The 23,989-nt window shown below is 38.1% G+C and overlaps 1 protein-coding gene across 3 annotated transcripts in view; it reads left to right on the forward strand.

Annotated features, from left to right (window-relative positions):
- LOC110968495 (multiple epidermal growth factor-like domains protein 11) overlaps positions 1–23,989 on the forward strand; it is a 178,899-nt gene that overhangs the window by 15,013 nt on the left and 139,897 nt on the right. For all 3 annotated transcript variants that reach the window (XM_051940529.1, XM_051940532.1, XM_051940536.1), the window contains exons 2-4: positions 13,640–13,705; positions 21,040–21,171; positions 22,920–23,021. In XM_051940529.1, the coding sequence (XP_051796489.1) occupies positions 21,062–21,171; positions 22,920–23,021 (212 nt within the window). In that variant the 5' untranslated portion in view covers positions 13,640–13,705; positions 21,040–21,061. The remainder of the gene's footprint in view (positions 1–13,639; positions 13,706–21,039; positions 21,172–22,919; positions 23,022–23,989) is intronic.

A 23,989-nucleotide genomic window follows, 5' to 3' on the forward strand; every position in this document is an offset into this window, starting at 1 on the left:
TTCCTCTGTTCGTTTCTCTGCAGACCTGAAGGCTGCAGCTGTTTCACATTTCAGCTGGTTGATTTAGTGGTGATTCAGGTTTAAGGCTTTTAAGAAACACAGTTTTCTGAGTAAAATGTGACCAGAAAGAATTTAAATGCAGAATTTATTCATGAGAACGAAAACTTTGCCTTTCTCTGGGTTAGGGTTGGTACAATCCAAATTAAAAACAGGAGCATCAATCTGTAATGAATGAAAAAGAAGAATGTTTTAAATCCAGTAAATGCATTGTCATCATCACATGCTATTTCAATGCTGGCCACTAGAGGGCCGCGTCATATTTATTGTTTTTCTTGTCTGAATCTGTCTGCTTGATTACAGTTCATTAAGGCTGCTTTCAGACAGTGGAGACGTCTCCAGTGTTTCCTAGTGGAGGTAGGGGTTCATATTTTAATGGTGTTCTGTAGTCGACCATCTGAACAATCAATAATCGATCAATCATTGAACTCTATGAAGCACTGTGGATGTTTCTCCGTACACTGATTTATCTACATACACATAGAGACTCTTAATAATCATCTGTAACTTCTATCCCAACCGGATGTCATTAGCTGCTACAGAAGTCTCTGTCATGGTGGCCTGTTGCTGCTAAACCTCCAGAAAACTCTACAGCTGATCAGTATGTGCAAGATGTAAGGACTGATCTTTGATTATATCAGCAGCTTATTGATAATGTACCATAGACTGATCTGAAATACCATCATGACGGTAAAATCATAGAACTGATGACCAGGTGAGCTCAGAGCTGGAGGATGATGATTGGTTGGTTGGTTACCATGACACCATCTCTGTTCCTCATGGTCTATAAAAGTACTGTGAGGTCTTATGTCTCCATTATATTACTGATGGAGGTTTAATTGATTTAATTGGCTGACATCCTGGCGTTAGTAATCATATCTATAAATATCTCTATAGATCTGTCAGTCGCAGCAGCTCGATGCTGAACTCTCTATCTGATGATCTTCTCCGTTACATCCCGACTCTTCCTCCAGATCCACCTTCAGGTCAGAACCTGGGTTTGTTTCAGAGTTTATCACCCAATAAAATGGACGTTCCTCATCTGTATTCAGCGGCTGCTCTGTTGGATCGGTCGGTCAATAGTCTCTCATCAATCTGTGGTGTTGCTTTTAAAAGGAGAGACGTTCTCCATCTGCAGCCTGCCGGGTTTTTACATCTACCAGAGAACACGTCTGCTGTTACAGCTTTGATTCTCCAACCTGCTGGGTTTAACTCGTTTAACTGAATGTTTAGTTCAAATCAGCTCCAAACTAAATGAACGAACAGCAGTTTGTGTTTCAGCAGCTCACCGACCAACGTCTAGATCATCTTTAGTCAGATCTGATCCCACCTAAAGACAGAGAAAGTATTCACACAAACCTGCCACAAAGGACAGACCAAAAAAAAAGTTAAATCCACACAAAAATGGTGCAAAATCACCACAAAAAGACAAACGAGAAACAATGTCAAATCTGCTCAATAATATGCAAACCATCACAAATGGCTTAAAATTAAAAAATAAAGTGTGAAATCTCCAGAAAAGATCCATGATCATTAGAAAATGATGCAAAATCCCCACAAACACAAAAGTAACCAAAAAACAAGTGAAATCACCACAAAAATGTACAAAACTCCACAAATGAGAATAAAAAGACCAAAAAAACAATGCAAAATCGCCACAAAAGGACAAAAATAAACATGGAAATCCCCAGGAAAGTAGATCACCACAAAATGAAACAAAGTCACCTTCACAAAGAGAGAAAAACACACAACACCACCACAAAACAGAAAAGAATGACCCCCAAAAATTAAATCACCACAAAAAATGTGCAAAAAAACACCACAAGGTGACAATAAAAAAAAGACCAAAACAGATGTGGAATCACCACAAAATGATATAAAATCAGCACAAAGAGAGATAAAGAAGGCTAAAAAATGATGCAAAATCACAACAAAACACCAAAAATTACCCAATAAATGTGAAATTAACTCAAAAAGTCAAAAAAGACCAAATAAAGATGTGTAATCCACAGAAAAAATGATGAAAAATGACCACAAAAAAGACAAAAAAGACCCACAAAGATGTTAAATCTGCACAAAAGATACAACACTAACACAAAAACGTAATAAACGACCCAAAAAAGTGAAATCACCACAAAAAAGTGCAGAAAGCAAAACCAGATGATTCAAAAATAAACAAAATGTAAAATCCCCAGAAAGATACATGATCATTGATGAAAAAGCTGCAAATTCACCACAAAGAGTGAGAAAAAAAAACAAAATAGATGTGAAAGCCCCACAAAAATCACTACAAAAGATGGTAAACCACCTCAAAAACACCAAAAATGAACCTAGAAAATGGAAATCACCTCAAAAATGATGTAAAATCCCCATGAAGAGAGATTTTTTTTTTTTAAAGTCCAAAAAATGATGCAAAATCCCAACAAAAAAATGTGAAATCACCACAAAAGTGAAGGGAAATGACCACAAAAGACAAAAAAGACCAAAGTTGTGAAATCCACACAAAAATGATGTAAAATGACCACAGAAAGACGTGAAATCTCAACATAAACATGCACATTTTCTCCCAATTGCCTCAGAATCTCCGGCTGATAAAGTTTTAGTCTGAAGTTTCAGAGTTCTAACTTGTTAAATTCCGTCCTGAACTCTTCCTCGTCGTGATTAATCCGTCTGTCCTTCAGCCTCCAGCCGGTTCCTGTTTGTTTGAGAGGAATTAATCTTTCTAAATAGATCAGTGGTTTTGTTTGTCAGACATCAGACATTAAGTTATGATTTCCAGAAATGTATCTCTCATTTCTGTGAACTGTCTGTTTAATAAACTAATTACTGAATAAATCCGTCAGTAATTGTCTGATGGAAGACAGCCTTGGTCTCCTCAGAGGAAACTCTTCATGAATCATCAGAGGTTTGATGGAGGAGTGCAGAGAGGTGACTTCTTCTTTGTTCTCATGAATCACCACCAGGTTTATCTGTCAGCTGATTAAAACGAAGTCCAACGTCCACAATCTGAAGAGTTCAGTCTGCAGATCCCACATTTCATGGCGCTGAGATGTTAGTTTATGTGAAGAACAACGGCAGCTTTCAGTCAGAACATTTTTCTCTCTTTAAGGGTCTACTGGATCATCTTCTCCTACATTTGTTTATCTTGTCATCCTATCTGCAGAATCATCACAAAGTGATGCAAAATCACCAGAAAAAGACAAAAAAAATTACCAAAACATGTGAAATCCTGATTAAAAGGTGCAAAATTACCACAGAATTACATAAAATCACCACAAAAAGACGTGAAATCTCCACAAAAACATGCAAATTTTCTCCAAAATGACGTAAAATCGTCACAAAAAGACAAGAAACGACCCAAAAAAGATGTGAAATCTCCACAAAATAAGAAATCTAAAATCACTACAAAACAGTGTAAAATTACCACAATAAGACCAAAAAAAAGCAACGAAAAACACCACAAAATGACCAAAAACGACCAAGAGAGATGTAAAACCACCGCCAGCTTTAAGGATTTCCTGGAGGTTTATGGATGTTTGTAGATCTGCTGAATGTTTCTAGATGTTTTTGGGTTTTCTGGACCTTCTTGATGTTCTGGATGTACCAGATGTTCTGGGTAGTGTGGCTGTTTCTGGGTTTGTTTCTTCTAGACATTCTGGATGTTCTGGATGTAGCAGACATTCTAGACATTCTGGATGTTTCTAGATGTTTCTGGATGTTTTTTTGATGATCTGGATATACCAGACCTTCCGGATGTGAGGCAGGTTACATCTTTTCTTCAGCCCCACTAGATGAGGTTGTGCTGGATGTTTCTGGGTGTTTCTAGATGTTCTATATGTACCAGATATTCTATATGTACCAGATATTCTAGACTTTCCAGATGTTCTAGATATCTCTGGATTTGAAGCAAGTTACATCTTTCTTCAGCCCTACTAGATGAGGTTTTGCTGGGTGTTTCTAGATGTTTCTGGATGTTCTGGATATTTCTGGATGTTCTAGATATCTCTGAATGTGAAGATGGGTTCGTCTCTTCTTCAGCCCCACTAGACGAGGTTTTGCTGGATGGTTCTGGATGTTCTAGATGTACCAGATATTCTTGATCTCTCTTGATGTTTCTGGATATTGTAGATGTACCAGATGTTGTAGATATTTCTGGGTGTTCTAGATGTACCAGATGTTGTAGATATTTCTGGATGTTCTAGATGTACCAGATGTTGTAGATATTTCTGGGTGTTCTAGATGTACCAGATGTTGTAGATATTTCTGGATGTTCTAGATGCACTAGATGTTGTAGATATCTCTGGATGTTTTAGATGTACTAGATGTTGTAGATATTTCTGGATGTTCTAGATGTACTAGATGTTGTAGATATCTCTGGATGTTTTAGATGTACTAGATGTTGTAGATATTTCTGGATGTTCTAGATGTACTAGATGTTGTAGATATTTCTGGGTGTTCTAGATGTACCAGATGTTGTAGATATTTCTGGGTGTTCTAGATGTACCAGATGTTGTAGATATTTCTGGATGTTCTAGATGCACTAGATGTTGTAGATATCTCTGGATGTTTTAGATGTACTAGATGTTGTAGATATTTCTGGATGTTCTAGATGTACTAGATGTTGTAGATATTTCTGGATGTTCTAGATGTACTAGATGTTGTAGATATTTCTGGGTGTTCTAGATGTACCAGATGTTGTAGATATTTCTGGATGTTCTAGATGCACTAGATGTTGTAGATATCTCTGGATGTTTTAGATGTACTAGATGTTGTAGATATTTCTGGATGTTCTAGATGTACTAGATGTTGTAGATATTTCTGGATGTTCTAGATGTACCAGATGTTGTAGATATCTCTGGATGTTCTAGATGTACCAGATGTTGTAGATATTTCTGGATGTTCTAGATGTACCAGATGTTGTAGATATCTCTGGATGTTCTAGATGTACCAGATATTCTTGATCTCCCTGGATGTTTCTGGATATTGTAGATGTACCAGATGTTCTAGATATCTCTGAATGTGAAGCTGGGTACGTCTCCCCTTCAGCCCCACTGGACGAGGTTTTGCTGTTTGTCGTGTTTTCGTGCTGCGACTTGTTTACTCGGGTTCTTTGAGGCCTCGCTGCGCTGCCGGGCAGAAATGCTTTCTCAGCCTTTTGTTGCTCTCCGTGTTCCCTCTAAAAGCTATTAGTTCTTTGTCCTGGACAGAACGGGCAGAGCTCCGGTTCTCCTCGGGCTGATTAGACATTAAGTTCCTGCTGAAAGGCCTCCGAGGCTCAGAGAGGGACGGAATCTGCTGCAGCCACAAAATAATGACAAAAGAGAGGATGACGGACTGAAGCCGAAGCTGCTGTTAAAGGGAAAATAAATAAATGTTAAATGTTTCTCAGAGCAGATTTAATAACCTGAATGTGTTATAAACCAGCAGATTAAACTACAGTTACCTGGTTATTTAGACAGAAACACTGAGATCAGCTGCACAGGATGCATGAAAACACAACAACATGATTTCATCTGTTTGGGGTGATTAAGCGTCTGTGTGTGAATTTCATGTCTTTTGGGGGATTTTTTTTTGTCTTTTGTGGTGATTTCTTGTTCTTTTTTCATGAGTTTTTGGTGATTCTGCATCTTTTTGTGGTGATTTTGATTTATTGTAGTGCTTACTCTTCTTTTTTGGTGTTTTTTTTCTCATTTTTGATCATTTTTATCTTTTTTATCTTTATCATTTTGTATTTTTGTAGAGATTTCATGGCTTTTCTGGTCCTGTTTCTGTTTGGTTTTTGATGGAGATTTCTCATCTTTTAGTGCAGATTTGGGATCTTTTTGATGGTTTTACATGTGTTTTTTGTGGTACTTTTGTTGTTTTGTGTGTGTTTTAAATTTCTGTTCTATCATACAATTTTTGGTCTTTTTGTCTTTTTGTAGGGATTGGGAATTTTTGTAGTGACTTGATATCTTTTTGAGATTGTTTTTTCATTTTGGTGATTTTATTATTATTATTATTATTGTAATTATTATTATTGTTGTTAATATTATGGTCTTCTTTTGTGGGGGATCTTAGTAGTAATTTTTGTTGTAGCTTAGAATGTTGGTGGAGATTTTGTACATTTTCTGATCATGTTTTATGGGGATTTTACATGTTTTATTATTTTCTGTGGGGATTTTGAATTTTTGTAGTGATTTCACATATTTTTGGGTCTTTTTTGTAATTTTTTGGTGATTTTCATTTGCTTATTTTTTGTCATTTTCTGGTGATTTTGCACTTTCTTTGTACTTTTGCATCTTTTGTGGTGATTTTGAACCGTTGTAGTAATTTTCTATTTTGTGGTGATTTAGAATTTTATGGATATTTCATGTGTTTCCTGTTTTTGTTTTGTATTTCATGGAGATTTTGCCTCTTTTTGGTGATGTTGCATTTGTTTTATTTAATGTGTGGTGATTTTGCTTTTTTGTTGGTATTTTGAATTATTGTAGTGATTTAGCATCTTTTTGTCATTTTAAGGATATTATTATTATTGTTGTTATTATAAATCCTGTGTTTGAGGTTTAGGAGTCATAATATGTGAAACCAGCTGTGGATGTCCTCATAAAGTCCAACACATGAAGCAGAACACAGCTGAATTTGTGATTTGATGGATTTTTTGTCATTTTTTACTCTAATGAGAGACACTGTCCGGTTTCTACCAGTACGTTGTCATCTCAGTGTTTCATCATTATATTTTCCATCCACAATAACCAGAGCAGCAAAAACACGAGATGTTCTGACATCTAGAATCTGGACAGTCACAGAAAGTCGTGTTGGTGAATCAGAAAAAATCTTCCTGACTGATTCTGACTTCCTGAAACTTCATTATGAGAGAGAAACTTATTAGAGCTGATTAGATGGTTGGTTAAAAAGTAGACCAAGCTTTTCTTTTTTTAACTGCAGCTCTACACTGTTGAAAGTAAATTAAAACTCCTATTCCCACCACTTTGTTAAATGTATACCTGCAAGATAATAAAAAAAGGGGTATTGCGTCCACATGAAGTTCCTGTAAGTCTGTACATGTATTTGGATGAATCCATATTTCTACTAAATTTGATATGTGGGAAATATGACAAAACAAAGGTCCAGTGTGAGTACATTTTTGGACAGATTTTAGACTATTTTGACCATTTTAAAGTCCTTTTGGACACAGTTTCTGTCATTTTGGACAAATTTGCACTCATTGTGGACAGGTTTTGAATTATTTGGACACAGAATGATTTCTAGCAGATCCAGATGATTGAATGACTCCAGCAGAGGTCTAATTTGAAACTATTGACTCCTGAAAATGGAAAAAAAAATTTGCAAAATAACTGAAATAAATATGATATAGTGTCTCCACAAAGTATATGTATGGATAGATCCATATTTCTACTAAATGCAGTCTTTGGTCGACATTTCTCCAACTGTTGAGGCTCTACCATCAGTAGAATCTGATGTGAGGAAAGTTTGTCCAGACAAGGTTCCAGTTTTTAGGTGTTTAAATGTTGATGTGGACTCAGTGGTAGGAACCAGAACCTGGTGTTCATGGAGGTCTAGATGTGGGTGTTCATGGAGGTCTAGATGTTGGTGTTCATGGAGGTCTAGATGTTGGTGTTCATGGAGGTCTAGATGTGGGTGTTCATAGAGGTCTAGATGTTGGTGTTCATGGAGGTCTAGATGTTGGTGTTCATGGAGGTCTAGATGTTGGTGTTCATGGAGGTCTAGATGTTGGTGTTCATGGAGGTCTAGATGTTGGTGTTCATGGAGGTCTAGATGTGGGTGTTCATGGAGGTCTAGATGTTGGTGTTCATGGAGGTCTAGATGTTGGTGTTCATGGAGGTCTAGATGTTGGTGTTCATGGAGGTCTAGATGTTGGTGTTCATGGAGGACTAAATGTGGGTGTTCATGGAGGTCTAGATGTTGGTGTTCATGGAGGTCTAGATGTTGGTGTTCATGGAGGTCTAGATGTGGGTGTTCATAGAGGTCTAGATGTTGGTGTTCATGGAGGTCTAGATGTTGGTGTTCATGGAGGACTAAATGTGGGTGTTCATGGAGGTCTAGATGTTGGTGTTCATGGAGGTCTAGATGTGGGTGTTCATAGAGGTCTAGATGTTGGTGTTCATGGAGGTCTAGATGTTGGTGTTCATGGAGGTCTAGATGTTGGTGTTCATGGAGGACTAAATGTGGGTGTTCATGGAGGTCTAGATGTTGGTGTTCATGGAGGTCTAGATGTTGGTGTTCATGGAGGTCTAGATGTTGGTGTTCATGGAGGACTAAATGTGGGTGTTCATGGAGGACTAAATGTGGGTGTTCATGGAGGTCTAGATGTGGGTGTTCATGGAGGTCTAGATGTTGGTGTTCATGGAGGTCTAGATGTTGTGTTCATGGAGGTCTAGATGTTGGTGTTCATGGAGGTCTAGATGTTGGTGTTCATGGAGGTCTAGATGTTGGTGTTCATGGAGGTCTAGATGTTGGTGTTCATGGAGGTCTAGATGTTGGTGTTCATGGAGGTCTAGATGTGGGTGTTCATAGAGGTCTAGATGTTGGTGTTCATGGAGGACTAAACGTGGGTGTTCATGGAGGTCTAGATGTTGATGTTCATGGAGGTCTAGATGTTCATAGAGGTCTAGATGTTGGTGTTCATGGAGGACTAAACGTGGGTGTTCATGGAGGTCTAGATGTTGATGTTCATGGAGGTCTAGATGTTCATAGAGGTCTAGATGTTGGTGTTCATGGAGGTCTAGATGTTGGTGTTCATGGAGGTCTAGATGTTGGTGTTCATGGAGGTCTAGATGTGGGTGTTCATAGAGGTCTAGATGTTGGTGTTCATGGAGGACTAAACGTGGGTGTTCATGGAGGTCTAGACGTTGGTGTTCATGGAGGTCTAGACGTTGGTGTTCGTGGAGGTCTAGACGTTGGTGTTCGTGGAGGTCTAGATGTGGGTGTTCATGGAGGTCTAAATGTTGGTGTTCATGGAGGTCTAAATGTGGGTGTTCATGGAGGTCTAGATGTTGGTGTTCATAGAGGTCTAGATGCTGATCTTATATCTAAAGAGTTCCAAGCAGTTTCCATGTTGTCAGTTCTGTGTTGGCAGGAAGAAAGCATTGTGAGGGGTTAACTGGTAAAGGGGCATCATGACAAAGACTTCTGTGACACTTAATGATGTCCAGCTAGTACTCACATGTTGAATAACGCTGATATTGACTAGGATAGTGTTTGTATATTCCACTGGCACATGTGACAAGGGAAAATGATCAATTATTGTCTGATAATGCTTCGAATTTTAAAAGTATTCTCAAATTAACTACACCTATTCAACAGCAGATGTAAAATGAGGATCGAGATTATGTTTGTGTCAATTCGTATCGGGTATAAATTTCCTGACTGGGTCCAGTCAAGGCAATTTTTAGCGGATACCAAATCTTTTCTGCATCAGAACCACCTGAATCTTTTAATAATAAGTTTATTTGTAAGGTTCCACAATGTTTAAAATGGATGCAGTGTTTATTGTGGTTTGTTAAAGTTGCAGTTTAGACTTTCTAGAACAAGTTTCATGAGTGACTTGTTGCCATAAAATTCTGTTAATGTCTTAAAATCTGACTTTGGCCTTGAGATGAGGACATCTTATGTTAGAAAACCCTCCTTTGTCCTTGTAGTTGATGAGCTGTTGAAGTTTTTAGCTTCAGACACTGTATATTTCTGCCATAAACTCAGCTTTATGTTGGAATCGTTCGTCTTCGTGTTCCCGCTGGAAGGTAAATGGAACTCTTGAACTTTTCGACCCGTTCGTTAAGAGGCCACGGCGTGACATGTGCTGCTTGGTTAGATTAATCGTCGAGGGAACGTGATGGAGGACAGCGTTAACGATTATCGAGACGGCCTCCTGCTCCCTCTGTGGGGTTTGTTGATGTAAAAGACGACCGTCCTCCGGCTGTAAGTCCTGCTGCTCATTAGGCATTCAGCCGAGGTCCGGATAAAGTTCTCCTGTTGGAGTTTATGCGACCCGCCGAGGCTTCTGGGTCGTTGTTCAGCCTGTTTAGCAAGTTTAATAAGAGCTAATATTGTAAAACCATTTGCAGTGAAAGGGGAGAAGCCCTTAATCAACAAAAGCAGCGTGTCTTAGAGATAGAAGGCGATCCATGTATTGACCGCCGATAGCTTCCTCGGCTCCCTTCGCCCAAAGGTGTCCATCGATCCGGCCAGATGAAGGCTGGACGGGAGGATTAGGCTGATTTCACAGATTGCTGCTTTGCCGATTGAGCTCGTAAAGACTTGGAGGAGGAGGAGGATTCATGCGGGTCATGGAGGTCATCGTCCGCCTCCTGCTCCATCTCAATAATTAGAATAATAACAGCAGCTCAGGTGGTTGAAGTTCAACGAGTCACGGATGAGTCAAATAAACAGTAAACATCAGGTTTAGTTCATCAGAAACAGTCAAAATAGGGTTATTTATCAAGATCCCTGTGATGTTTTTATGTAACAAAGTGAAAAACGAAAGTGAAAGACGTGTTGTCTAGTAAGAAATCACCAAAGTCATCGAATTTCAAGTTAAACAAAGGTCATTTAGGGATTTTTTTATTCTGTTAAACAAATCGTGTTTGACCCGAAGACAACACGATGGTTAAAGCATCTCAGAAGAACCTTGATGAGTCCGTGAACATGTTTCCTGTTTGTTTCCTTCACAGAATAACGGACTGATGTCATATAGACATAAACAAACCCTCCATGAGCGTAATGAGACTTTTATGGGATTTATTGTTCAGCAGACTCTGCTCTGTGAAGCTTCAGATGTTCATCAGCTTCTAAAAATATAGTCTGAGCAACAATAGCACTGTTTTTATTGATTTCCTGCCACTGCTCATGAGAAACGGCATCCAGAGACTCTTTAGAGAACCTTTAAAGAACCTTCCTCAGCTGCTCGGTTCCTCTGGATGTCGGCGAACTCAGAGTTGTTCTCTGGATTCAGCCGATAAAACGTTTAATTCAGTCGATATCTGTAATTATTGATCATCCTAATGGCTGATTTCAACGCTCTAAAACTCTGTGGTTTTTCAAGTTTCTTATTTCTTGCAGTTGTTTATTTTCTTCTCAGCTCCAGTGTAAATGGTTCCTTCATGCCTCAGTGTATTCTGACTCTAAATAAGCTTCAGCTGAATGATTTAATGTGATGTTTTTGTTCTTTTTACAGCTTTTATGGGATTTCCCATCATTCTGTCCTCCTGACAGAAACTAGTTTCTGAGGTGGTTCAGGTTTTTATACTGCGGTGAAAAATGAAGCCACCCGTGAAGAAAAACACCAGAAACTGCTTCAGTAAAAAGAAAAAAAATGAATCTGACGACTTTAGGATTTTGATACGAGATAATAAATATAAGAGGGTTGTCCATCAGTTTTCATGGTTTATCCATCAGTTTTCATGGTTTAATCATCAGTTTTTCATGGTTTTATCCATCAGTTTTCATGGTTTAATCCATCAGTTTTCATGGTTTTAATCCATCAGTTTTCATGGTTTAATCCATCAGTTTTCATGGTTTTGTCCATCAGTTTTCATGGTTTTGTCCATCACTTTTCATGGTTTTGTCCATCACTTTTCATGGTTTTAGTTAATCAGTTTTCATGATTTTATTCATCAGTTTTCATGGGTTTTTATCCATCAGTTTTTCATGGTTTTAATCGCATCAGTTTTCATGGTTTAATCCATCAATTTTCATGGTTTTAATCCATCAGTTTTCCAATGGTTTTTTCCATCAGTTTTTCATGGTTTTATCCATCATTTTTCATGGTTTTAATCCATCAGTTTTCATGGTTTTTTATCCATCAGTTTTCCATGGTTTTATCCTCAGTTTTCATGGTTTTTGTCCCATCAGTTTTCAATAGGTTTTTATCCATCAGTTTTCATGGTTTTGTCCATCAGTTTTCATGGTTTTGTACCATCAGTTTTCATGGTTTTTATCCTCAGTTTTCATGGTTTTTATCCCATCAGTTTCATGGTTTTATCCATTCAGTTTTCAATCGGTTTTTATCCATCAGTTTTTCATGGTTTTGTCCATCAGTTTTCATGGTTTTATCCATCAGTTTTCATGGTGTTAATTGATCAAGTTTTCATGCTTTTATCGCTGACTCTTTCTGACTCTGGTTTGACTCGTCATCCTGCTGCTGGATGAAATTCGGTCAGATTCCTCCTGGATGCTGCCATTAAATGTGATAAGAATCTATTTAAACTTTTCCCTCGTATGAACAAACACACGACAGAGCTGAAAGCGTCGCCAGCTCCGATGTTTATTTCCATGAGGTGTGGTGATAAAATATGGCCCGAGCTCAGGTAAAAGCAGCGCTGACCTGAAAGTTTGATGGCTCTGAATTATCTGAGGGTCCGCATCCGGAGAAGATCAGATGGAGGCTCCCACCTGAAAGTGAATTAATTAACGAAGTGAGTCCTCTGCAGTTTCAGTGTCCTCAGGTGCTCCAACTAGGAGCTGATGATTAAGACGCTCAAACTAAAAGTACGTGAGGAGAAAATCTGCAGCGTCCGACAAAACAAAACAGCTGCGAGCTGCAGATTGTTCTTTAAGATGTCGTTTTAAAAATATACCATTTGCTTTAACCACATTCTGCAAAAACTAAAAATTCTGCATCCTTCAATTCAAACCGTGAAGCTGTAATTGACTGAACTACAGCCATGGCCATAAGTTTGGACACAAGTACCATGACGCTTGTGAATCTTAGAAAATAGCACAAAATTGTCACTTACAACACAGTACACAACTCCTGAGAACTATATTAAGTTTCATATGTAAAAAAAACATCAAAAGAGTTTGGTGTCATTTTGTTATTCTTACCAAATTCGGTTGTGAAAGTACTGCATTTTTTGTTATTTTCTTCTAATATTATGTTTTGGGAACAAAGTTGTTCCAATTGTTGGAAATGTATTGATAATATTATATCCCTTGTTGATTTGTTGACTAATTAAACTGGTGCTGTCAAAAAATATTAGTTATGTTCTGTAGTAGACATCAAAACAGACATAGGAAGTCATGCTGTGTCCAAACTTATGGCCATGGCTGTACAACCAACCATCACAACTACAAATCTGAGCGTTCTCGGCTGAACTGCAGGCAGTGTTCAGACCAAAACTAAATACAAGCTAAATAAATGTGTAAATAATAAAGTATCTTTAGCATGGGGACCATTTTTCTCTAATTTTTTTCTTAAATATCAAAGAATTCACCTTTATTTTAGGATTTATGGTGTTAAAACCCTAAATTTTTATTCTCAGGACAATAATTTCATCCTTTTTTGCTGCCACATGTTTTATTATTTTATTTTGCTGTTTTTCAAAGTTTCTTACCTCTTGCTTTTCTTCCTCAGCTCCACTGTAAGCGAGGCCTTCTTACCTTGGTGTATTCTGACTTTAAATGAAGGATTGATTGCGATGTTTTTGTTCTTTTAATAACATTTATGGGATTTCCGTCCTTCTAACTGTGTCCTCCTGACAGAACGAGTTTCTCTGAGTTCTGCAGATTGATCTCTAACTCTGTTCACGGCTGTTAATTGATCTTTTGTTCGTCTTTAATGCAGGTGATCTGAGGTCCAGCGGCTGCTTCTTCTTCTTCAGCAGATTAGCGCTCATCACTTCTGTTCAAGGTGAGTCTGCTGCTTGGAATTTAATCTAATATTTATCTTTGTCGCTTCCTCATGTTTTTATCCCCGTTATAAAGACCACTTACAAAGTCTGAAAAATGTTTGGATTCCATTTCTCGGTGCTTTGATGCCTCTGCAGCGTGTTTAGCTCGGCTCGTGTGCTTTCAGGCTACATCAACAGAATGTGAAGACGGAGGAAAATGCATTTTAGCTATTGATCGGAGAGGATTCATACATTATTCTGAGAAGGTTACCTTCATGTTATGACTGGAAGCAGCAGTGAACGGTCTGTTGATGAAACTCGTCAGTCAAACAAGTAAATAATGGATTCCAGCATCTTAAAAATGATGACTGACATGTTGGTAGCTTGTATGTTAGCAGCTACACTTACTGAGAGGCACAAACTAATAAATACACTACAGGTAGACAACAAAAAATAGGACTAACTGTAAAATGAAGCCGATGTTTTCCTCCTGTTGTTGATGTCAGTGAATGTGTCCCAGTGACTGTAGGATAAAGACTCCTGGATATAGAAAGTCCATTCCCTCCTGGATAGAACTGCACCATGAAAACTAAAGAACACTCAAGAAACTCTGACTAAAGGTTGTTGAAAAGCATCAGTCAGGACGATACAAGAACATTTCCAAGTTCCTGAAGATCTTCCTGGAGTCCAGTTAAATCCATCATTAAGAAATGGAAGAAGATGGAACATGAACAAATCTGACTAGAGGAGGACGTCCTCAAGACCTGAGAGACCAAGAAGAAAGAGACTAGTGAGGGAGGCCACCAAGACTCCTATGACTCCTTTGAAAGGAGTTCCAGCTTCAGCAGCTGAGATGTTAGAGACTGTTCATCCAACAACTGTTGTCTGTTCTTCACCAGTCAAAGCTTTATGGAGACAAGAGAAAGATTCTGATGGAAAAAACTCCAATTAAATCTGGACTAGAGTTTCACACGAAAGACATGTGGAGACTCTGAAGACACCTGGAAGAAGGTGTTTGGTCTGAGGAGAGCAGGATGGAGCTTTTATGTCCATCAGACTAGATGATCATGTTTGATGGACACTGAACATCATCACAAACACAGCCCATCAACACTGTGAAGCATGTGGTGGCAGCATCATGATGTGAGCATGGTGGTCGCAGCATCATGATGTAAACATGGTGGAGGCAGCATCATGATGTAAAACATGGTGGGAGGCAGCATCATGATGTAAAACATGGTGGAGGCAGCATCATGATGTAAAACATGGTGGAGGCAGCATCATGATGTAAAACATGGTGGAGGCAGCATCACAATGTGTTAAACATGGTGGAGCGCATCATGATGTAAACATGGTGGAGGCAGCATCATGATGTTAACATGGTGGAGGCAGCATCATGATGTTAAACATGGTGGAGGCCGCATCATGATGTTAACATGGTGGAGGCGCATCATGATGTGAAGCACGGTGGTGGCAGGCATCATGATATTCCTCGCAGCAGGTCTTGTAACGGTGATCGGGTAAATAGAGAAATCTTGGAGGAACAACTGATGATGAGACTTGGAGAAGATCAGTTTCCCATCCAGACAATGAGTCGAAGCAAACAGACAAAGATCTCAGAGATGTTTGAAGACAAAAGGTGGAGTTCTGGAGTTCAGACTCAGTATAACTCAAGTTCTGTTCCCTGAAGATCCCAGAGGAACCTGAAGAATTGAACAGTTCATAAAGAACATTCAGATGTTTAGACTAATTGATCTTCTTGTTCGTTGGACCAACATGTCCACTGTTTGCTTCTTCTTCTCTCTGTAATTACGACGGTCGGTGATGTCATGGTTTGATGCTGCTGTTTCCATCCTGAGTTCCTCCTGTCCTCATCCTGACATGTAGAGACAGAAAGCTCCTCCTAATGAGAACATCCAGCTGAGGTCCTCCAGGACGGCGTGGGAGGAACGGCTCTGAGGTGTTTTCATCATTGGAGCTGTCGGTGTGGAGTCTTCTATCACTGTCATGGTCCAGAAACACTCCCAGAAACCTCAGCGAGCAGACAGACGTTCAGACTGACGGAGAAAATAAAACCGTTCTATCTGCACCTCCTCAAGAACCAGATGATCATCCAGCAGAAACAGCAGCATCTGTGAAGATAAAATGAGAGTTTCTTTGACCTGTTCAGCTTCAAACAAGCAGCTTATCAAGGTTTTATTGGTTCCTGTTTTGTTTTTCTTCACTGTTGGTTCATTTTTAATCTAAAGTCCTGCAGCTCTTTGGAGCCAGAACAACATGAAGAAAGACACAACTCAGAGATGTCTGGAGATCAGAAAAAAATAAACATTTCTTTGATTTCTATTTCACGAATTTTGTCCAAAATGTCTCAGACTGTGTCCACACTGACTCATTCTGTCCAAACTCATCTGAAATTTGATCACAATTACTTAAAAGTTGTCCAGAATGACTCCAAATTGACCTAGAATGACTCAACATCTAAAATGAATGATAAATGTAAAATATGTCCACGTTTGTCTTCACCGTGGTTCATTTTTAACCCAAAATTCTGCAGCTCTGTGGAACCAAAAATTCAAACTTAGTATAATAACAAAAACATGAATTATTTTGTACTTTAAGGTTTCTAAACAAATGAATCACCTGAAGCAAGAACAGCTGATCTGCCCCAAGGATGAAATAAATCCAGCTCCAGGCTTTTTGAGTTTCCTGTCACATTTTAATGAAACTTAATAATTTTAGTCTTAAATTCAATTGTTGTTCCTATCATGATCATTTGGGTAATTTTGTGCCATTTTCAACAGGTTTAAAATCATTGTAAAAAATATTTATAGCCATTTTTTTTCAATTATTTTGAGCACATTTGTGTCATTTTGTACAATCTTTTTAATCTTTTTGGTCAAATTAAGTGATTTTGAATCTTTTTTTTCCAATAAGTTTGGACAAATTTTGCATCATTTTGAGCAAGAATATTTTTATTTTTACACCTTCTGTAAATCAGTTCCAGTTTGTGATCAGTTTGTTTGATTTTTGTCTCAGCCTGGCTACAGTGCATCTGAAAACTCGTTGAATTTTTCTCATGTGACTGTTGGTCTCAGCTGAGTCACTTTGGGTGTGACAGTCGTGCAGAAAAGTTCAGAATTTTTCTTTTTTTATAAAATCTTTTTAATGCAAGTTATTTATTTGTTGCTGATTTGTTTAATGAGACATACAGAATAAAATCATTTAGATGAAATAAACAATTTTAGGCTTGGATTTGGGGAATTATTCAGTTAAAATTGTACGTTACACATGAAAAATTAACTATTTTTAAAATGTTTTTTACGGTTTGTGGCTGATAAAAGGTGTATTTTTGAATGTATCACGTCTTTAAGAGTTTTTGGGTTGACTGTGTGTGTTTGTGCAGAGGCTGGTCAGTTTTTCCTGTTTAGGAGGAAGATGTGGGTTTCTGCAGCAGATAATGTTTATGTAAAGCAGCCAGAGATCGCTTCTGCAGCTGAATATCTGCTGTCACACTCTGAGCGCTACGCTTTTCATGCTCCACTATTTTATTTCACATCTCAGTTCAGGAGATTTCACTCCGTCCTCCCCGTGTGTTTCCAGCTGTCCGTCCTGCGCTGCACACAAAATACCACGAAAAACACAAAATAAACACCATAAAATACCACAAAATACCACAAAAAACACAAAATACATACCATAAAACACCACAAAATACCACAAAATCAACAAAATACCACGAAAAACACACAAAATACTACAGAATACAACAAAATACCATAAAACACCACAAAATACCACACAAATAACACAAAATACCACAAAATACCACGAAAAACACAAAATAAATACCATAAAACACCACAAAATACCACAAAATACAGCAAAATACTACGAAAAACACAAAATAAATACCATACAACACCACAAAATACCACACAAATGAAACAAAATACTACAGAATACCACAAAAAACACACAGAATACTACAAAATCCAACAAAATACCACGAAAAACACAAAATAAATACCATAAAACACCCCAAAATGCAACACAAATAAAACAAAATACTACAGAATACCACAAAATATCACAAAATACTACAAAATACCACACAAAACACAAAATACCATAAAACGCCACAAAATACCACAAAATACTACAGAATTCCACAAAATAAATATCACAAAGCACCACCAAAATAGCACAAAAGACCACCAAAAAACCACAAAATAAATACCACAAAATACCACACAAATAACACAAAATAAATACTATAAAACACCACAAAATTCAGCGAAATACTACAAAACAAATACCACAATACCACAAAATGCCATACAATACCACAAAATAAATACCACAAAACACCACACAAATAAAACAAAATACTACAGAATACCACAAAAAACACAAACTAAATACCACAAAAAACCACAAACTAAATACCATAAGATGCCAAAAAATACCGCAAAAAACAGAAAATATCACAAAATACCACAAAATACCACAAAAGCACACAAAATACTACAGAATACAACAAAACACCACAAAATCCAACAAAACATCACAAAACATCAAACAATACCACAAAATAAATACCACAAACACCACAAAAATACCACAAAATTCTTCAAAATACCACAAAATAAATACCTCAAAATACCACAAAACTACCACACAAATACTACAAAATACCACAAAATGCTAGCCCAGCCGCGCTAGACAACCCACGGCAATGAATTTAATCTCTGCCAGGGTGGGTCTAGTTACCCTCCATAAGGCTCCAGGCTGGATTCTCCTAAAACTGGCCGGACCAATCACCATGAAGTGTAGAGTCAGAAGGCGGGCGTAACAAAGCGACGACAGAGGCGTGACGATTCTGACAGAAACAACCGGCGCACAATAAACAGTTATCTTTGGACTCGGCTTTGTCCACAGCCCTTAAAGATTTGAAGCTAAAATTCAACTTGAAAGATAAACAAAGGACGGCACTGAAGTGTTTCATTGAGAAGAAAGACGTATTTGGACTTATGCCGACGGGATATGGAAAATCCTTAATATACCAGTTGACTCCGCTGGTTGGGAAGCTAATGGGACTTAGCCACAATCCGGCGCTCTAGGAACTACGTCAGCCTATTCGTTGCGCTGATTGGTTGTATACCTACCCAATTGCTGCAGAGTGATTTGATAGACAACCTTTTAGCCCGCCTCCCTCCCTGTCGAGCTTCCCTAGACCCTTGTGCCGTCAGAAACATGGGTGTAGCGTGGCTAGGCTAACAAAATGCTACAAAATGCCACAAAATAAATACCACAAAGTACCACAAAACTACCACACAAATACTACAAAATACCACAAAAACACAAAACAGCATAAAATAAACACCACAAAATACCAGAAAATCCAACAAAACGTCACTAAACACCAAACAATAAAACAAACACCACAAAAATACTACAAAATGCTAAAAAATACCACAAAACACCTCAACATACCACCAAATGAATACCACAAAATAAATGCCACAAACCACCACAGAATACTTTGTGAAACTCTGCTCCATTTTCAGGAATCTGTTTCTCTGCTGCTGTTTTTGTGGTGACCAAACGTCACGAAGCCTCGGATCGTTTTCTCCGACCCTCTGCTGCTTCGTGTTTATCTGCTCTTTGGCCAATTTAGTGAATTACTGTAATTACGTTTCTGCTCCTCTTAAGCAGCCATTCAACCGCTGCACAAACTCTTTCTCATTTTTGAGCAGAAAAAAGAAACGTACCAGGAGGCAAAGCGACCTTCTCTGTCATGCAGTTTTCATTTTAAATACGAGTGTTCTGATGACAATAATTCTGCTGATAACAGCTTCCATTCATAAAGCTGCTATAGAAGGCAGAGGAGCAGCAGAGGATGGATGTCAGTCTGCGGTATTTCACCATCTCACAGTCTGTTCACAGCTTACTTTGTGGTTGGCTGGAAGTGAAATCTGAAAGATTTCTGGCAGAATTCTAAAAGTTTCGTGTGTTTTCAGACCAGAAGTTTAACTCCAACAGCCTTGAAATGTGGCATGTCCAGCAGACCTTAATGACTGAATGACTTCAGCAGTGGGCACAATTTTAATGATTGCTTCTTGAAAATGAAAAAAAAAAAAAGTGCAAATTTTCCAATTCGGGTTGGTATTATGTCTCCATAAAATTCCTGTAAGTGTATATATCTATGGATGGATCCATGTTTCTACTAAAATACAGTCTTTGGTCCACATTTCACCAACTTATGAGGCTCTAACATCAGCAGAACCTGATGTTTCAACCATAGCAAGACAAGGTTCCAGTTTAAGGTCCAAAGTGCCTCATAATTGTCCAAAATGACAAAAACAATAGTCCAAATATGACTTAAAAATCATATAAATTACTCAAATTTGCTCAGAATTGCTGATAGTTTCCCCAAAATGACTCAAATATTGTTTAAAATGACTAAAAACCGTCCAGAATTACAATGATGAATAATTATTGGACCTTAAACCTGGAAATAAGTGCAAAATTATTGAATTTTGTTGGTATTGTGTATCCATTAAGTTCCTGTCCTGTCCAATATAATTTCAAACTTGTCCGAAATAACTCAAAATGTGTACCATATGATGGAATTTGTCCAAAATGGTCCAAAGTAACAGTAATTAATGATTATTGGTGCTTGAAAATGGAAAAAAAAAAGTGCAGAATTTACCAACCAATGGTGGTATTACATGTCCATAAAGTTCCTGTAAGTGCACATCTATGGATGGATCTATATTTCTACTAAAATAGCCTTTGGTCCACATTTCACCAACTTTAGAGGCTCTGCATCAGTAGAATCTGATGTGTTTCAAACATGACAAGGGCCACCATGACAAAGACTTCTGTGGTGGGTCTTGACTTCTGTTAAGAGCTCGTGTCTTTTAGTCACAGTGACAAATGTAAAAGTCATGACTTTAGGGCCCAAATTTTGTCTGTTGACGTAGATGGTAATATGAACATCGGACAAACGTCCACTTTGCTCAGTCTGTGGTATCTGTTGTGATCACTAGCAATTATTGATTGAGGAAGTTACTCTAAATTTACATCCCTAATGTCCTGCCACAAATGACGGTCTCCCACTAGGACACCTGTGAGACACAAGACGTAAACAAAAGATCGGACTTAGGTAAAAGCCAACAGCAAAGGGCCACCATGACAAAGACTTCTGTGACAGTTAAAGACCTCGAACCCAGACTGAGTTCATTTTAACACAAACGGGTGAGATGTGAACCAGAATCTGTAGTTATAGAAAGCTTTCATCACTGTGTTTGTTTGATTTTTAAAGTTTCTGCTTCATCTTTTGGTTCTTCAGGGTCAGACGGAGGTGGAGGACGATGGGGGCATCCGGTGTTTCCTCCCTCCTGTGGCTCCCCCTGCTGGGCTTCATGTCGGTGGTGTCGGCCCTCAACCCGGATGACCCCAATGTCTGCAGCCACTGGGAGAGGTCAGTAAGACCAGTACCACACTGGAAAACAAGAAAAAATAACGTATTTTAACGAACTTTTACCTTGAAATAAGTGAAAAAAATCTGCCAATAGAACAAGTGAAAAATGGCTTGGTAAGATTTCTGGGAATAAGATCTGATATTTAGAATATTGAGATCTTAAAATTAGTTGGAAAACTTATTGTAAGCTCTATTTTACCAGGATTGTCAAGCTTAGGTGTCTTAAAATAAGCCAATTATGCTAAAAAAAAATTAGCAGTTTTTCACTCAAAAATAGATTTTCGCTTTCATGTAACCTCCTAATTTGAGATGTTTTAACCCTCCTGTTGTCCTCTTTTTGGGCACCAAAAATATTGTTTTCTTGTCTGAAAAAAAGTCCAAAAATATGCAAAAGAGATCCCCCAAATTTCTGAAAATTTGCAAAACTTTCAGGAAGAAAATTACAGTAATTCCTTAAAAATTTCCCTTAAAATTTTTATTTATAAAAATACCCCAAATTTTGCCAGAAATTCTTGTAAATATTTTCAAAAAAAATGAGTAAAAATCTTCCCCAAAAAAATCCTAAAAATATCTAAAGTGATTCCATATCAAAATACAGCCTTTGGTATTCTATTTAAGAACATTCATTGCTATCATTTTTTTGTGAATGTTCTTAAGAAACATTTTTAACATTTCTTTTTTTCCACCAAAAAATGTTCAGAGATTTCCCAAAATGTTGAAAATGTGGACATCAGAAGTTTCACTGTGAAAATATATTTTTTTCCACATTTTCAAACTTTTAAACGGATCAATTTGACCCGCAGGACGACACGAGGGTTAAACTTATTGAGTTTTCTTGTTTGACTTAACAAGATATTTAAGATGCATTGTCTTAAAACAAGTCCCTCCATCTGATGAAATGTCTCTTGTAAAGTAAATTTATCTGAAATAAAATGGGATGAGACACTTTGACTAAAAATAAGACAGATAGACCTTGTAAGATTTGGAGTTTTTGCAGTGCTCCAGTACCACCAGTACCACCAGCACCACCAGTACCACCAATACCACTAATGAAAGATGGCATACCAGCATCCAGAGACGCTGCAGTGAACTAATGGACTCCCGGCCACAAATCAGGCCGTGGCGCTGCCAATAATCAGAGGGAAGGCTTTCCTCCTGGGGACTCCTGCAGGCTGTAAATCCACAGCGATGCTAATGTGGCTGCCTGAGTGGTCTCAGCACTCGGCTGGTAAAAGCTCCCTGATGTTTCTGACGAGAGCAACGTCGAGATCGATAAACTCTCCGTGTCATCAGGACTCAGTTGTGCAAATGGATATTAGCTCTGATGATTATTACAGTTTTCACTTCTCGCTAAAGGTTAGACTCGGTTCAGTAACCTTTATCCAACAATGGTGACAACTGGGCGTCGATGCAGAGAACAGAGAGGCAAAAACCCCGAAGAAACAGAAGGTTTTCCACAAGATAATACTTTTTCTCTTTAGCTTTGCATCAGTACTTCACATCCACATGTGTTTTAAAAAGAAATGACTTAAAGAAAAGGGAAAAAAAGGTGACATCTGTTAGATGTGGGAGATAATAAATCCATTCAGACGCTCCAGTTTCTACACTAATTTGAGAAGTCCTTGAATTTCACATCCGAAGTTGATTTGCTAATTTAATAATGACAAAAGTTTATTGAGGATTCTAAATGAAGTTGTGAGTGTTTCAAGGCTTCTTGTTAAGCCGTTTTCTGTATTTTATTCGTCCAGCTATGCTGTTACGGTGCAGGAATCGTACGCTCATCCATTCGACCAGGTTTACTACACCCGCTGCACCGACATCCTCAACTGGTTCAAGTGCACCAGACACAGGTACCACACCATGTACACCCTCTATCAGCTCTGTTTATGGGAAAACAGCAATAAAGCAATGAAACACGGGTAAAAAAAAGACCTGAATTCATGAAAATTCAATGATATGTAAAAGATTTTTCATTTGAAGTTTATAAACTGCAGCACAAAGAGGCGTTCAGGAGCAACAGCTTCCATCTGTAGGTCTGTTTATAAAATGCAGTGAGTGATATTAAACACGTCTTCCACTGTAAATCCACCTTGTTAACATGTTTATGGGGTGTTTTTTTATATGTTTGAAGACATAATTTGAACAAAAAAACAGTCACCTGCTGCAGCAAGCACAGGTATGAAGACAATTTATAAATGGTTGTATCATGTAAAGCGCTTTTATCCAAAGCGCTTTACATGATACATCACATTCACCCATTCATACACACATTCACACACTGATGGCGGAAGCTGCCATGCAAGACGCTAACCACAACCCACCAGGAGCAATTAGGGGTTCAGTGTCTTGCTCAGGGACACCTCGACATGAACACGACGGGCCGAGGATCGAACCGGCAACCTTCCAGTTACAAGACGACCACTCTACCCACTGAGCCATGCCGCCCCAATCTTATACCAATAAGGAGCTTTATTTATGCAGAAAACTGCAACAAAGCAGCAAAAATGAGACATGAAAGATAAAAATGACTGAAAATTCACTGAGATATGAAAGATTTTCCAACTGGAATTTATAAACTGCAGAACAAAGAGGCGTTCAAGAACAACAAGTTACATTTTTAGGTCTGTTTTTAAACTGCAGTGATGGATAAAGGTGTAAATCCAGTTTTAAATTTAACATGTTCATGTGACGTTTTTATATGTTGTAAGACATAACATGAAAAAACTTGATGCACCAGAAACAGTTTGATTGATTTTCACCAATAATAAGCCATATTTGTATAGAAAGCAGCAATAAAGCAATAATAAAATTGTCATAA

The sequence above is a fragment of the Acanthochromis polyacanthus genome, chromosome 2, assembly GCF_021347895.1.
Source record: "Acanthochromis polyacanthus isolate Apoly-LR-REF ecotype Palm Island chromosome 2, KAUST_Apoly_ChrSc, whole genome shotgun sequence".
Lineage (NCBI taxonomy): Eukaryota > Metazoa > Chordata > Actinopteri > Pomacentridae > Acanthochromis > Acanthochromis polyacanthus.